General features: G+C 34.6%; 1 protein-coding gene across 1 annotated transcript in view; it reads left to right on the forward strand.

Annotated features, from left to right (window-relative positions):
• Positions 1–12,276: 12,276 nt before the first annotated feature.
• The window catches only part of nab (NGFI-A-binding protein homolog), a 61,304-nt gene continuing 55,329 nt past the window's right edge, over positions 12,277–18,251 (forward strand). The window contains exon 1 of the mRNA XM_068763676.1: positions 12,277–12,409. Within this exon, the coding sequence (XP_068619777.1) occupies positions 12,277–12,409 (133 nt within the window). The remainder of the gene's footprint in view (positions 12,410–18,251) is intronic.

Raw genomic sequence — 18,251 nt, forward strand, 5'->3', positions numbered from 1 at the left:
ATTAACACATGTAATAAATATATATCTGGGAATTTTAATGTAACTAAACCTGAAAAATAGATGCTTTGAAGAAAAAAACTGACTTCTATAAATTCAAGTGACCGACGCCGACGTTTATTGCAGAATAAGCGAGCCAAGATCTCCGTTTTGATTCATTTGCTAGGGTTACCATGCTTCGTGTTAAATTCGGATGAACGGTTTTTTTTATTTTCTTATTTAATACATTTATTAGGTTTTTTATGATAAATCATATCGGGTATGTTAGGTTTAATAATTAAGAAGATTTTTTATTTATTAATATATAAAACAAGTATTTATATGCTGTCTATTTTATTGTAAGTCAGATGTATTTATTATTTTAATGGAATCAGGCGTTACCTTGCGGAAGTTCATCCTAAGTAAGAAAAGATCGTGCAACAAAGTGCACCGCCCGCCAGCCCGCTGACAAATGCGTCCAAACACAGTGACTCTGTGTTTGGCACTAATCGGTGTAACATAACTCCTGAAGATGCCTCGTGGAGGGGTGAAACACGTGTTGAGCGATTTAACGGTGGCAGTTGTGTAATTCGCATTGTTTGCCGCATACACATTGATCAGCGGGCTGGCGGGCGGTGCTCTTTGTTGCACGACTACCACTGCATGTGGGGAAGTGGCTAAATATTGGTTCTTTTTCTTATTTATTATTTTATTATACATTATTTTATTAGTGTAAAACCGATGATTGAAAAAGAATGCCTATAAGGAATTAAATCAACCATTTTAGAAAGTGTATGTATTAATATTTATAAAAATAATATCGGTGAAAATAACATTACTTAAAGTGAATCTAGTAAAGAAATAAAATTGAATTACTTCAAAAGACGTTAAGGAAAATTTTGTAGCGCAGGATGAATGATTCAATTAATATGTTTTGTATTAGTATGTTTTTCAAAAAATTGGCAAAGTTTCCTAACAATTTTTTTGGATTAAGTTTTTTTTTTAGTTTTTATTAGTTCATATGTCCGTATTTAGAATTATAAGATGGCAACCCTAAACTGAATAGATGAAGTAATTCGTGAACCAGTTCGATAAGTCGGTGCGTAGGGCGCGGGTTTGAATTTCGTGTGGGCGATTTTAGAGGCAAGGCGGATTGGTGATGAAAACGCTGCGATGTGTGCGGAATCCGCTGCGCTAGAGGGCGGGGTCCGTGAGAACACCGCCGTTCGAGAGTGCTTTACTGATGCAGTGGGCCACGAAAAGTGCGATCTACAGAATTTAAAGTATTAACTATTCCATATTTCATTTAAATATTACTATGGCGAATGATAAATACATCATCCCTGAGAACAAGCGAAATAAACTCAGCGTGTCTAAATATTTAATTAATATACGAATAAATGAATATTTAAAAGGAGTTAGTTATATATTTCAACAATTTTGACGAAGTTTTTTATCACCTGCTCGATTTTTCACTATGTAGAATGTGGCAAATAGGCTCTATTTCACGGCAATTTATTCGAAACAACACTTTAAAAAAATGAAAGAAAAAACAAGTGGATAGTAAGAACTAAAGAGGGCGTGAGATTCTTCCTAGGGCCGGTAAGTTTTGAGGTAACACCAAGACGAAGTCCGAAGTAGAAGTGTGTATATTTTATACCGAAACAACTATTATATTTCTGTGGAATTCCCCTTTTCGATGCGCTCCTGACGATGACGTAATGTTGCCACTACAAATGTATTGAAAGGCATATATGAAGTTTGTTACTGACTGCGGGCGGGGAGTCCCCGAACTATATGTACCCACTATTTAACAGTTAAGTTTTTTGTGTCACTGCCTTACTGTAATATCAGATTGGAGTTACTTAGATTGATTCTTTTTTTTGGCCCCAGTTTTTGAGGATTTTTTATGCACGAGTATTTGATCTTTTTCAGTCGTGATTTTTATTTTATTTTCTTCTTCCGTGTTTCATATTTTCTTTTGTTCATCATCTTGCAAGTGTTTGGCACTAATCGGTGTAGCATCACTCCTGAAGATGCCCCGTGGAGGGGTGAAACATGTGTTGAGTAATTTGGCGGAGGCAGTTGTGTGATTCGCATTGTTTGCCGCATGCGCATTTGTCAGCGGGTTGGCGGGCGGTGCACTTTGTTGCACGACTACACTGCATGTGCGGAAGTGGCTAAATATTGGTCCTTTTGTTACTTACGTAACGCCTGATTCCATTAAACATCATCTTGCGTTCAGACTTCTTTTCACATCCCTCTTCTGCATTCTCAAGATATCACAGATTTGTTTTACTTACCACATTACTTCGCTATCACAGACTTAGTTTTTTTCTTATAAACACATATATTAATTAAAAGTTTTTTTCAATTTTTATTAATGAATCACAGTATCGTGGAAACGACTTGAATGGAAAGATTAGTGAAAATTCGTCTGTTTTCCCCGCCGGTTTCGTAGCCCGAGTTTCACCGCGAATAATATCAGTCTATCTGTTAAGGTGGCGTAGGTTTTTCCTCGGTCCGGTGAAAGGCCGATGTCGGATCGTTAGAAATATGTCCACACTGACTGGCTGGCGGCACCGGTACTGTGGGAACCTAGGCCTGCGGCTGGGATGCGGTCAGGCGCACGCTTTCATACTCTGAGAAAACATCGCGTAAAAACACGTCCGCACCGACCGCTCTGGAACATCGAATAACATTAAATGTGTCGGCAATAACGGTGACCGCTGATTTTGATTATACAGGATGATTCAATACGACCATCGATGTAGTAAAGACTAGATTTAATCAACACACATCTACCTTACTATATACTCAAAAATTTTAACTTAGAACACTAAATTACAGAACATACAAACTGAAATTAGCAACACCAGTACATCGCTTTGCGTCGTTTCGTTTTGCGTTTATTTCGAAGTTGCGTTGCTGCTTAAATTAAAAAAAAATAGTACGAAATTATCAAAATTATTATTTAGAATTACTAATTTTAAGTCATTTGTATGGAATGAAATAAAGTTTTGTTATTATTATTACATAGGAGCCAGAAATTATTTTCTAAACGAAGTACTCCGTTTCATATACACCAATACCTCGCTTTGCGTCGTTTCGTTTTGCGTTTTTAAGTTGCGTCGCTGCTTAATTAGCACTAATTTTCACTGTGCGTCGTTAGATTTTCGAGATTGCGTTGTTTTGGGCTCGAGTGTTTAATTTTTTTTTTAATTTTTTTCTAAAAGATGGCAACACTTGATTCTAATTACGCCATGCCATCAAAACTCGGTGATTCCCTTTCTAACTAAAAATCAACGCAATTTTAATACACTTTTATTTTTACTTTGTTTTGCTAATTTTAAGAGTTCAGTTTCAATTACGTAGTGTGTTGTGCTTTTTTTAAAAGAGAATAACAGATTTATATAAAGTTTAACGTGTTGTTTCTGGTTACAAAAAAGGTAAATATTATTCCAATTTATTTATTGGCGGAGTTATATTATTTTTGTTTTTTAAATGTTAACTTTGTTTAATTTTCTATTTAAAAAGTAGTATTTTCGTGACCCTAAAACCTATCTTCGATCTTTACATGGTTTGCTATAGAAAATCTTAATTCACTTTGTCGGCGTTTCAATTTGCGTCGTGTTTTTTTGGAACGCAACCATGACGCAGAGTGAGGTATTGGTGTACTGCAATCGCTGCACAGACACTGACGCACAACCTGAGGATGTCAATATGGAGTAGGGATGAGGAAGTGGTCGCAAACTGGACATCGCTAGAGCGTCGTTAAAATATACTAAGAGACTTAATAAACGCTAACATGAGCAAAAACGTGAGCAAAAAAATTGGAAATATTAAATATAATTATAAAAACATAGACAAAGCACAATTTATAGTTTTTACTTCGTAAAGACGATGATGTGTTGTTACAAAACACCTGTTCAGGTGATACTCATTCGTAATAGATGCAGTATCACGGGAAATATAGAGATCAAATATAACATGCCGTCCCACGGTCAACGTTAGAAATAATTTATTCAATAAGGCAACAGATATTCGATAAAAATGTTCCCACACGCGGCAATTTGCAGCGAGCGCTTTCTTCATCTTTCACTGGCTCCGATATGGTGATGTTACATGCTGGGCCTTCAATATGCAGACATCAACATTCTTCAAATATACTGGATTTCAATTCAAATATTATTGCTTTGATTTTCAATAATAATTTTTCTCTTACTATCCGTATAGAAACACACTCCTGAAATATAGCTTGTCCAAAAATGATCATTTTTAATCAAATACACATTTTCGTGCGCTTTTGAATCGTCAATTATTTTAAATTATAAGTACAGTACCTGTCGATAAATATTGCACATCGACCTTTGGAAAGAGACAATCGACTAATTTCGACGTTGTAGAGCACTATCTCTGTCCCACACTACGTATGTGACGTTTTGTCAATCGTATTTCGTGCGACAGAGATAACGCTTTGAAAAAATATTTTAAATAAATCGGTAGAGCACTGGAACTTGCGATCGTAGGTAGCGGATTCAATTTCCGTAAAACTACTAATAGTACTAGAGTTGTGCAAATTTCGAAAGATTTTTGTCCCTGTTATATATACCCATATCACACCAAATTGAAACGCTGCAAAGTAAATTTTGATTTTCTATAGCAAGCCATGTAAAGATCGAAGATAGGTTCCAGGGTTACGAAAATACTACTTTTTAAAGAGAAAATTGAACAAAGTAAACATTTAAAAAACCAAAATAATATAACTCTGCCAATAAATAAATTGGTATAATATTTACCTTTTTTGTAACCAGAAACAAAAAGTAAAAATTTATATAAATTTATTATTCTCTTTTTAAAAAAGCACAACACACTACGGAATTGAAAATGAATTCTAAAATTAGCAAAGCGTAGTGAAAATAAAACTGTATTAAAATTGCGTTGATTTTTAGTTAGAAAGGGAATCCCCGAGTTTTGATGGCATGGCGCTATTAGAAACAAAAATGTAGCCATCTTTAATAAAAAAAATATCAAAATAAATATTAAAGACTTGAACCCAAAACAACGCAACCTCGAAAATCTAACGACGCACAGTGAAAATTAGTACTAATTAAGCAGCGACGCAACTTCGGAAAAAACACAAAACGAAACGACGCAAAGCGAGGTATTGGTGTATCCACATAGATGAACTTGCGATCGCGTCTTGAGTCTCGTCCGTGCAATACACGCACGTGTGCGACGTGATATTTCTATCACCGCGTGATGGACACTGTCATACAGCCTCAGGGTGTCTGTCCTTCACTCTAAATATCATTCATCACCATTTCCGGTGATGCTGCACAAAGTTAAAGTCTGCAGCATAACTTTTGCCAATAACATATAACTTATTTTCCAGCCTTCCGTACTTTATGATAATATAGTAAAAAAATTAACCATTCTCAAAAATTGTTTACTGCTGCTGGCTGTATTGTCAGATGTTATTTGCATGTAGCGTAACATAAAATAAATTAATCTAACATATATTAAATTATATAGTGTTCAACCATAAATTATAATTTTAAATATCTTACATCGAAATATAAACATGATTAAGGACTAGATGATGAACAAAGAAGTATACATCAATACCACGCTTTGCGTCGTTTCGTTTTGCGTTTTTTTTTCGAAGTTGCGTCGCTGCTTAATTAGTACTAATTTTCACTGTGCGTCGTTAGATATTCGAGGTTGTGTGGTTTTGGGTTCGAGTCTTTAATTTTTCTTAAAATTTTCTTTCTTTCTAAAAGATGGCAAACCTTTTGTTTCTAATTGCGCCATGCAAAACTCTGGGATCCCCTTTCTAACTAAAAAACAACGCAATTTGAATACAGTTTTATTTTCACTTTGTTTTGCTAATTTTAAGAGTTCAGTTTTAATTTCGTAGTGTGTTATGCAGTCTTTAATAGAGAATAATAAATGTATATAAATTTTTACGTTGTTTCTGGTTACAAAAAAAGTAAATATTATTCCAATTTATTTATTGGCCGAGTTATATTATTTTTGTTTTTTAAATGTTTACTTTGTTCAATTTTCTTTTAAAAGTAGTATTTTCGTGACCCTGGAACCTATCTTCGATTTTTACATGGTTGCTATAGAAAATCTTAATTCACTTTGCGGCATTTCAAATTGCGTCGTGTATTTTTGGAACATAACCACGACGCAAAGTGAGGTATTGGTGTAGAGTGATTTTAGAGTGATCACTTTAAACAAGATGATTATATATATGCTTATAAGCTTTTTTAGGTCAAATATGACATTTTCATCACTTTAATACTTTTACACGTATGAAAAATCATACTGTATATTATTAAAAATAAAATAGACTGTAATAAGTATATTTGCTTTATATGCTACGTACGTTTGGCAAACTGTTTGGCGGCTCGCCCACCAGGACATAAGATTATAAGCCTGCCAATACATTCAAATGGCACCCTTACATTGCATGACGTCATCAAGTCTATATGTGTTAAGAAAATGGCGACGTATTTTGCACGGCTTTTGTTTTTTCATCCCGATGAACTTTTAAGGCGACGTCTGTTATTTAAAGAGCATATTTAAGGTTAATTGGTTTTTAGTAAGCTTTTAATTTTTTTTTTCGTGTAACTGATGACTTTTTGGGCCGAAAGATTCTTTAATAGCGTTCATGGTGCAGTAGCGGCGTGGGTAAGCGCCCCCTTTTATGTGGACCAACAACACAGTTGAGATCGTTGTAAATCGCTGGATGCAATACCGCAAACAATTACATTAAAAACATTAAATAATTTTTATTTATTATAAAAATACACCTATCCCCCGATTTACACGGTACTTGTTTTACACGTTTTCGCTTTTACACGGTTTTCAAATAAGTTTTTTTTTTGTTTAATAACCAATTTTATTACTATCTCTCTAATGTAAATATAAATGCTTTAAACATCGAATCGGCACAAATAACATCGAGTGATGGAAGTGAATTCGAACTTTCGATTCCGAAAAAAATAATGAGAGTAATTTCTTTTTTGTTCTTCTCTTTAATTTATTGTAATTAAATAAGAAAACAGTGTTTCCGTAATATATTCAATATTTTAACTTGTCAATTATCATTTTTTTTATTCCTGTGTACACCTAAAAATATTGAAAAAAAATCACAACTATTAAATAGCAAAATCATGCATTTTCTGCAAGTTTTTCGATTTACACGGTTTTGACTTGATAATTTTTAATTTTCGATTTACACGTTTTTCTCAGGAACGTATCTACCGTGTAAATCGGGGGATAGGTGTATGAATAATTATATCATTTCAAAGGTAATAAATAATTATAACAATTAGAAATGATATTTTTTTAATTTGTGATAAAATTAAAAAATCGTGAACAACATTATCTGTGATAATCGAATAAGAAATAAATATGAATTGACAAAAAGAAATTGAAATTATTGTTAAAATCAAATGACATTGTCAAGTGAAGAATGGTGAACGAATGAATGAAGAAAATGAAGGATGATAAGAAAATAATATTATTGTACAAAACGATTCCCGCATACAGATAGTAGAGAAGTATGAAAAAAAGTGTTATTTAAAAATTCACCATCACTATTTTATCTGTACCACATCCATTGCACACATAGATGTATATAGGCTTTCCCCAAAGATTTCCAATAAGATTTGTAGGAAGCGACCAGTATCCAACGTATCCCGGCGACTTTAAGAACACCTAATTCCAATTGAGACAAGTTATTCCAAGTAAGAAAAGGACTCATATGTATTTGGCACTAATCGGTGTAACAATACTCCTGAGGATACCCCGTGGAGGGATGAAACACGTGTTGAGTGATTTAACGGTGGTAGTTGTGTTTCGCATTGTTTGCTTCATGCGCATTTATCAGCGCGCTGGTGGACGGTGCACTTTATTGCACGACTACTGCTACATAGCGGAAGTAGCTATATATTAGTCCTTTTCTTACTTGGGATGGACTTCCGCAAAGTAACGCGTGAATCCATTAGACAAGCTATTCTCAAGCTAAATCGGTTTCTTTGGTTCTTCCTCATTTCTTGGTGACCTTGATCCTTCTTAGACCCATTGCTAGTGATCACGTCTCGGATCCGTATGTCATCACCGACAACACACTGATCAAAGATCTTCGTCCGGAATAAACCTATTTTGTAAGGGATGTATCGGAGATATTGCTCTCTGCGTGACTTTTTTTAAATATACCATAAGCGCTTATAACTAATAATTTAAAAACAAGCTTCACACTTACAAAACAACTTATTTAAATATCTCAATTTAAGTACATATTAATGAGGTTATAGTAATTGGCGCCATTACGTCACTTTCAACTTTTTTTTTAATGTTCGTCACCGACCGAAACACGATAATGCCATTTTAAATTTCGTACAGTCATTCATTCAAAATAAGTCATTAATTTTATTTCTTCCTTACATTATTGGGTCAATATATAACATACATATATTGTATATGTAAATAATGTCATAATAACGGAATATTTATTTTATTGAATTTATTAATATCGTACCGAATTGACTATAGCTGGACATAGGACTCCCCCATAGGTCATTTGTCCAGCCAGTGGGTGGACATCCCACTCTTCGCTGGCCAGAATTTGGTCTCCGTTCTAGAACCATGAGGCTCCAGAGGCCACCTATTCCGCTGTAGAGGTGATCTGTATCCACTGGGCTATTTCGCTTACTGTGGTCCGCCTGTGGAATATCTTTTTAATCTCTTAGTAGAGCTGGCTTGATCAATGGAGCTGTGGGACGTTTTTAGCAATTTCCCGTCATTTCTATTCGACGCCTATACGTCTATTTTGTGAAAAACTAGGGTTGCTATGCCCGAAGTTGTATACGATTATTTATACCTAGGACAAACCATCCAGTTTGGTAAGTCCACCTTCAAGAAAGAGATCGCTTGCCTGTGACTTTTACTATATCGTCTGTCCATCTAGTCTAGGTCGCCACTAGATAACCTTTCTGCTCCAACTGCCAACGGTTGCACGAGCGATGTACAAAACCTAAAATAGACAAAAATATTTAATTTTGTACTATGTTTTATGAAAGTAATATAAATTTATATTATACATTGCTATCGGTGTGCCCATTTAGAATAAATAAATAAGTTAACGTCATTAAAACTTGATGAAATATCTCTAGGTATTTATTTCTTTAGTAAAAATCTTTAAAAGTATAAAAAACTAGTTCGCCATTCTACCTTTCGTGGTCAAATTAAAAATGATAATCAGTTGCAAAAGCTTAATTCGTCCGATGGCTCCGAAAGCAGTCGGTTTCTCGGAAACGGTTGGAAGAATAATAAAAAAAAAACTTATAAAATGGCCGACCTGCCAACGGTATCGTGTGATTTGCAAAAAACTATGAGAGTCGAGAGCGAAATATAGGTTACACGTATTAATCCGGCTGCGAGCTTTTCTGCCTTTGCCGCTTTTTGATTTTAATTAAATTTTTTTTCGCGGGATTTTTTTTTAATGACTCCTTGTAAGTTAACTTTTTAATAGACCATGACAATGACATTTTGAGTCGTTGACACAGATTCAAATTAAAAAAAAAACTATTTTAATAACATACGAATCTTTTGTCGATATAATTTTTTTGGAGTTTTTTTTTCAAAAGAGTTTTTATATTATCTATACATATAGGTAAAACTTTACTTAATGAAATATTATGACGATACATAATCGATATATAACAATCTGATTTATATGTATATTACTTACTTGGTTTCGGTTGAATTTGGTACGTGAACTTAAATTATATATATAGGAATATTAATAAATTAAAAAAAAAATCGATGCACATAAGGTATTTTTAAAGGAGTCCTCCTTTTTTGGGGTGATTTCTTATACCTCCCTTATTATGTATTTACAAGGGCTGATAAAACAATAATATGTTCCAGATACTATGTATATGTATTTACAAGAGCTGATAAAACAATAATATGTTCCAGATACTATATATATTTTCTCGCTCCTTTATCATTCTTAATATCTTTTGCACATCGTGCAACCGAAGGCGGTTGGTACTCAAAGGTTCTCGAGTGACCACAAGCTGGTATACGTGGGCACGCACGCTTCCCACTAGGTGGACTTACGACATGGTTAAGGTTGTTAAAAGTCGCTTGGTGCAGGCAACGTAGGACTGATCATTTTTGTGTCGGCTGAAAAGAAAAAAAAGAATACTGTCTTTTGCTTATTCTTCTGTTTTCCGTCACAACATCTTGAATTTTATCATACTTTTCCTTTCATTTAGATCGCGTTCCAGATCCTACAATGTGTATAAGGTTAGCATTACAAATAAAAAATACAATGACTTTATATAAAATCCTATGATTATATACAGAATTTTTATATATATATAGCCTCGAAATGAATTGATCAGAGATCAGAGTTGAATGTTCGTTTTTCTCGGAATCGTTTGGAACCCTTGTTGTTTAAGATGAAGATTGGCAGTACAGGAGGAGTTCAATTTGATTGTATTTTCTGTCAAATTGGAATATTCTGGCATTCATCTCATAGAACAGTGGTAATGGATGATCTATCTTCTAATTTTCAGCTGATAGACGCTCTCTGCATACATAGGCCTTCATCAAAAATTAATACGATAACTTCTCGCGGCTTTAACTATATCATCGGTCTACCTAATGAGAAACCCAGGTCTACATACCCCTGGTAAACACTCGATCTTTAATCCCAACGGTCTGACCACGAGCGGGCTACCGTGCCATTTCGGACGAGAAATTCTTCGCACTACTTCCGAGACTCTGTCTTCAGCTGATCTCCTCATTTTGATCTCGCAGTGAAACTCCAAGCATAGCCCTCTCTATTGCTTTCCTGACCTCGTGCACTATGAGGCCCGTCGTAAGCGACCACATGAAGTACATGATTACACCTAATTGTATTAAATCTAATTGCATGAAATAGTTGCATATTTAGTACACCTATTTATTTATCTATCTATATATGTGTATACACACACATATATATATATTTAAATATTTACAGTTGATTGTAGACCATAGATAATAACTAAAAAAATGGAAGAATTTATGTACATGTACAAGGCGGTCTTCTCTCTCTGATGCGATCTTTACCAGACAACCTTTGGATGGAGATGAGAGACATGAAGGAGAGGGTTAAGGGTTTAGGTTAATGTAAGGAAGAAATAAATATATACATATACATATATATATATGTAAATGTATATATTTATATATATATATATCTCATCACAATATCTAACCATACGGCTTGGAGTCTAAAATTAGTGGAAATAATTTCTCGAGTTATATCCGTGACAAAAAGAAAATGATGAAAAATGATACGATGTGGATAATAAAGTGAATTAATTCTTTTTTTATGTTATCACTGTTATCATTTATATCTTCAATAGCAGACGTTCAACGCTGTACATAATTCTTCGAGCAGATTTTCCATACCGTTTGAAAATTGCATCTAGTGTTTTCCGAAAGCCTTAACAGAATCATCTGTCCAACTTGTCACTGACTGAAGAAACATGGTCGCTTCTCCTAAACCACAAAGCCATCTATTCTTTGCAGTAGTTGGCTTGTCTTCAGCCATTTTACCTTGCAAATCTTATTAGATGCAGGCCGCTTACCTTCAGCCTTATTGGAAACATCTGGTGGAAGCTTCTTGCCCAGCTGTGGACGATTAATTGTAGGATTAATGATAGAGATCTAAATGTATTATTATTATATATTTAGTACTTAAATTAGAGGCGTAAAGTAAAATAGTGTACTTGTAAAAATACGTTTTTTTTAGCCCCGATCGATAAGTAAGCCGTACTTTCAAATTAAAAAGCGACCGTCGACCCTCAAGCCTGTACCCTTTCATACCCTCTACATAAAGGCACCAACACTAATGTAAATCACGCATACATTAAAAGATTTTTGTAGGTCCGACCGGCTTTATATTCTTTTTTATGTAAGAACCCAGGGCAAGGAAAGCGGTCGTGGGGCCACGTGGAGGGAGCGCGTGGGGTGCTGGGCGGGGCATGCAGCTGCAACGCGTAGGGCTCCGTTGCCGGCCCGAGACGGCAGTCGCGGCGCGAGCTTCAAACCGCTAACGTCACGGCAGAATTATTCGAAAAAATAACCACCCGAAATCGCGAACCAACTCACAAAAATAAAATATAATTAAAAAAAAACACCCACATTTAATTTTTAATCTGTGACACAAAATTACAATGTCAAACTGTTGACAGTTGAGAGTTTTGGTGAAGTTTTGGCGGGTTGATGTGTGCAAGCGAGAGGGGCGATATGGAGAGCCCGGGCGAGGAAGCGGGACGGAGCGTTCCCCCCGCGCCCGCAGCCGCCGCACAGCCAAACGGCTCCAATAAGATCATCGGACGCAACGTGAATGGAACCAGTAAGTCACCGCGATTGTAATTTTAAAAAGTCGCCTTGAATAAACAACGAAAATAATGCCATACTAATTACCTGATTAATATCTTAAATGACTTATATTTAATGCTAATGCAATATATTTTTACGAAGATATCAGTTAGTTGATATATAGTTTTGTTAATAAACATACAACGTGATAAGTTATAATTATAACAACTTTAAAGGTGTGAATGTAAAGAAAAATCAATGACGTAATTATAATATATTATGAAAAAGCGTTTTTGAAATTCGAATTACTGGATATTAAAATAATTTATTATTTATTATCTGTTCTTGTAACTTTATACTGCAAGATGTTTTTGTCTTGTTACATTTTTATAAAAAAAAATATGTGACGTATTTTAGTGATCTTTATATAGGTGATTGAAAGGAAAACTTTAAAAGTTTTTATTGAAAAATAGGCTACACAATTTAAAACTTGCGCATCTTTTATATCTATAATAAAGATAATAAAAATACACATTTAACCCTTAAATGCACGACTTTTATTTATACTTTAAAAAATATTATCTGACAGATAAGTACACAAAAATGCAGGGAGAAATAAAAAAAAATGTATATAAAGTTTTTCACACTTACTTTTTAAAAAAAACTTATTTTGCAGATATACAACACTATGCATTTATTTTTAAGTGTAGTTCTCATTTTACGTTTAAGTTTTATGTTGCAGTTTTACATCATTATGCATTTAAGGGTTAAATATAAAATTAAAAGTATGTTATTATATACATATTATAATAGTATTGAAATTTTTTTAGTTAATCGAAATATTTGCAACTTGATTTGTAATAGGGTTTACTAACTAAGAAATAGTGCATCTCAACAGATGCGTTCTTCAAAAAGTTAAATCCTTCATGTATCTGAATGTGAACATATATAATAAAGTTCAACAAGATATCCTAGGCCTTCTTTTTCTTAGTTTTAAATCTAAAATAAAAAGTAACTAATTACATACGTATATCTCACTACAGTAATACCCCGCTTTACGCGACCCCGTTATACGCGGTTTCACTATAACGCGAATTGCAAATATCGCGCTCAAATGCCTCGAATTACGCGAAAGAATGCGTATAAATATAATATAGTCATCAACTTCTCTATGGACGCGGGATCCCAATCCCCAACAGTGTTGGATGTTATGAACGTATTTTACAAGAACGTAAACAAAACGTTACCCAAAAGACAATAGATGTATTTTTCCGTAAAAAATAAGAGTATGTATTGCATAAAGTGTTCCTGGAATTAAAGTGATTGATTAAAATGATTTGTATTTTTTTGTAATAATTTTTGACTATGTTTAATCATAAACCCCGTTATACGCGAATTTCATTCAGTTAACGCGATTTTTTTGGAACGCATCCCTCGCGTAAAACGGGGTATTACTGTATTTCGTGTTATGTTATTGTGTATTCTTAATATTTATTTATTTAACCGTTATCATTGTGACAGCTGGTAGATGTATATTGCAATGCATATGTCTCCCCGAAGGATCGACACTATGACCTGTATCGCTTTGCCTGCGTTTACTTAATAAGGTTAAATTATTATTGTGAAAAAAATTATAACACGAACATATTTAAGAGCAAAGGTTGTTATACCATTTATTCGAATGTAATCACAGACGGAGCGGCAATGGAGAGTGTTGTGATCGGAGTTACAATGTGGTATCAAAAATATGGTGATACGCAGAACTAGGGTCATTGATATAGCTCGAAGAATTGTTTGTCTGAAGTGGCAGGGCCACATCAGCCACGGTGCCGAGTTCGAGGTGGTAGACGCGGTGTGGGCAGGTCGTCCACTAGATGGGCCGATCTTTTAGGTAGCATCTTTGAGGGAGGCCATGTCTTATAGCGACGTCTATCAGCTGAAAAGAAGATACAGTCATTCTAATTATTCTTATGTCGTTTCTAAGTTACAATCAATTATTACCCGAACATTTTCGAAAGGAACGCTATAAGTTCTATACACAGAGTATTATTTTAATATTCAAAATATTTTTAAAATATTTGCTTTATATCTATCAACAACCGTTACTAAGTGAATAAATCAATATACAGGTTGTTTGGTTATATTTGTGAAAGGTATGAAGTCGTGAATATATAGGTAATTTGTTGGCAATAACATTAACATATTTTATGGAATCCGACGTTACCTTGCGAAAGTCCATCGTAAGTAAGAAAAGGACCAATATTTAGCCACTTCCGCATATGCAGTGGTAGTCGTGCAACAAAGTGCACCGCCCGCCAGCCCGCTGATAAATGCGTATGCGGCAAACAATGCGAACTACAAACTGCCACCGTCAAATCACTCAACACGTGTTTCACCCCTCCACGGGGCATCTTCAGGAGTTATGTTACACCGATTAGTACCAAACACAGAGTCTTAATAACTTTAACAACATTTCATCTGCGATACTCTGCACAGGATAATGCGTCATTCACAATAGAACAAAACACTACTCACCGCACCACAACACCCGTTCCGCCTGCTTCTTAACCGCGAACAGCGTGGACGAACCAAGTTTGGATCCGGATCCATCGTTGGCTCGCCTGTGGTCCACGCTGCCGTCACAAGCCGCATACACAACATCAACACTACACAGCTCTACTCGGGTAGAGCGGTTCACTACGTGCGAACGTCATCGTACAACTAGAACGCGTCTGTCCAGCTTCTGTTTTACTTTTAAGTTCAAGTACCCTTCTGCTCCGTGAACTCAGTTCCGACGAAACTGTAAAAGCCTTCGCGCTAACAGCATCAACTTCAACCGAAAGTAAGCAAGCAACAATTTTATTGCATAAGATTGTCATAGCTCACAAAGAAGTTTCCAGAGGATGGATAGCATAGTTCTCTGCGTACTTCACCGCCTAAGTATATCCCCCCATAGATATATTTTGGGGGAGACAACAAGCTGAAACAACAAACCATTAATAGTGCACTTTAGTATTATTGTCAAATTATTTTTATTAATTTTGGAGCGGTTTTCAGAAGGATAAATAAAATTTTGATGAAATAAGTTAAAATAAGCAAGCAATTATTACAAATGTTTCCAATCAACCATATGTTATATATGTATATGTTATGTTATGATATTATATATTCATTTTAATATATAAAACACAAGGGTGACCAAGCTTCAAGACAGTTCGACTCATTTTTTCAAAATTTGTAATTTTTGTGAGGTCACAATTAAATATATTTTTTTAAAAATTAAACTAATTATATTTATTTAAATCATATAAATTTAAATTTGGGCTATTTATTACATGGGAGATTGTGATTCTTTGGGAGAAATCTTTAATAAAGTTTACGTACGGTTGTGTATATATCTATAATAATGCTTTGTTTTTTCGCAAAAACATTTAAAATTATAAAAAAAAAAAACAGTAATAGACAGTGGTAATACAAGAAATAAAAATAGGCAGATAACACCTAATTTTCGTAAAAATTAAATAAATCAATTTCAGATCTGCCATTTGAGATATAAAACGAAGTATATTATTGTATCCAAGAATACTATACTGGTGTTAATGCGTGGAATTAAATGTTGATCTTCAGGATTCTAATTATTGTCACGCACTCTTTATAAAACTATATTTGTAAAGAGCAACTGTTGAGTTTCTCGCCGGCTCAACAGAACTGCCTTCCGAGCCGGTGGTAGCTTCCTGCACGAACAACAATGCTGACATTTTATGTTGATTGACTCGAAAGTGCTTGTAACAGTCTATTCAAATAAAGAATACATTGAAATTGATTTTGGAAGGAATAGAATTATTCTTCCTTCCCTTTTCCCTTTATTTGGGGTCGGGTCTCCTTATCAATTTGCGCCAGGCCCCTCTATTCTGGGTTGTCCCTGCATCAAGTTGAAGGGTTTCCAGTTCCTTTCCGATATTAGACCACCACGTAGCTTTTGGACGCCCTCTCGCTCTTGGGAATTCCGGGGGGCAGTTTTAACCACGTGGTCAACTGGTTTTGGTTGAACGTGGCCATACCATCGCAATCGATTTTCCTGTAATTTGCTGGGGATCGGAGCTACCTTAAACGAACCTCTGATATATTCGTTCCGTATTCTGTCCATTCTAGTGACGCCACCTGACCATCTAAGCATCTTCATCTCTTTGACATGAAGTGTTTCGAAGGAATAGAATATTTCTTTTAAATCGATTTATGTTATTTCTCAGTTATTCTTTAAGACGTTGACTAGTTAATATAATCGGTGTTTGAATTTCACGATAAATTTTTAAAATATATTAGGAAAAATTAAAAAGGGAACTAAAAGGGTACATGTTCCATAAATATGTCGCGAATAAAGCCACCGTGCATACGGAATGGTAACTTATATGTGATTATAGGAGATACGTTCCTAGGTAACAAAATAAATAAAAAACAAATGTATTAAAAAATCAATTTAATTGAAGTTTTTGAACATTTTAATTATTTATCTTAAAGTTTAAACATTAGTTTGAATAATTTTGTAATTTTCTCTTGCCTGGCAGTTTTTAAAGGCTCCTTCAATTCAGACACGCGGCAGTCGCATTAGCAATCTGCCTTTTAATAAGGCTTCGTTCCATAGACGTGTCAATGTTCATAAATAAATCCCAAAGCTCATTTGCCATTCATATATCTTCACTAAGATTTTTTAAATCAAATATAACGTTTCCAGTGCTTGTTGAAGCGTCTTCTTAATTAGGCTGTGAATTTAACAGTTTATCATTACTTTTTTATTATTCCATCTGACGGCATTTACAAAGGATATTGTGTTGGATGCCTATTGGAATCCTTTTATTATTATGTATGCACTTATTAGATCCGCGAATATAAGAATTGAGACGCATTTTTTTTTAAATCGCGAATAGTGAACGCGAATAAATAAGGTTTTACTGTACATTTATTGAGCACTACAAATGCACAGCTCTTGTGGCTCGCGGGCCAAAAGTTGGCGACACCTGATATAATATATAACATGGATGCACAGACCGCGGCCCGCTGGTCGAATACAGTTGGCCCGCCGACAGCAAAAATAATACTCTCGTACATTCGACAAATATTGAATTCTAATTATCATCAATTCTTTATTGTCTTTATTTACCTATACTTCTGGCGGCCGGCCCGCCATCAGTTCATGATTTGCCCGAATGGCCCCTAGTCTTAATAAGTCTGTGCAACCATGATATATAAGAATAATTTTTCCAGTACGCTATAACATTGGGATGATTTAAGTGATGTTTCATATATATATTATATATTTCTTAGTGTTTTATAGAAGATACTTGTAGCGGTCATGTAACAACTCTTTGTATTGTTGACCAGTACCACCAAAATATATTTTTTTAAATTCTTGCGCATACGAATTCAAAATTCGAACAAGATTTTGAATTCGGACGCCGCCATTAATGCTATCGACGTCTTTGAATTCGTGATGATTTTTAAGGAGAAAATAGGCGTGGTTATATCTGCAAATATAGAGTTCAACCAAAATTCCCGACGGAGTCCTAATTCCAATCTTGACAAATCTTGACTTTACATTTTTATTTTACATTTTTACTTATTTTCTATAATACATTATATATCACATTTGAGTTTTATATTATCACATTTTATCACATTTCTTATTGTATATTTGGATTTTTTTTTGTATAACGTTTTTAACTATTTTCTTGCAACAAGCGAGGAATTCTTTCCTAGTTTCTTTTTCGTCTATCAGGGAGGCTGTTGTCTCCTACCTGATTGTGAAGAGTGTATAGGTTTCTTCTAGAAGCATGTAGCATCTTAGACCTCGTGAACATCAGACGAGACAGAGGTCAAAT

Source organism: Battus philenor, unplaced genomic scaffold (genome assembly GCF_028537555.1).
Source record: "Battus philenor isolate CCGP_79_NKW_IND1 unplaced genomic scaffold, ilBatPhil1.0.hap1 SCAF_18, whole genome shotgun sequence".
NCBI classification, from domain to species: domain Eukaryota; kingdom Metazoa; phylum Arthropoda; class Insecta; order Lepidoptera; family Papilionidae; genus Battus; species Battus philenor.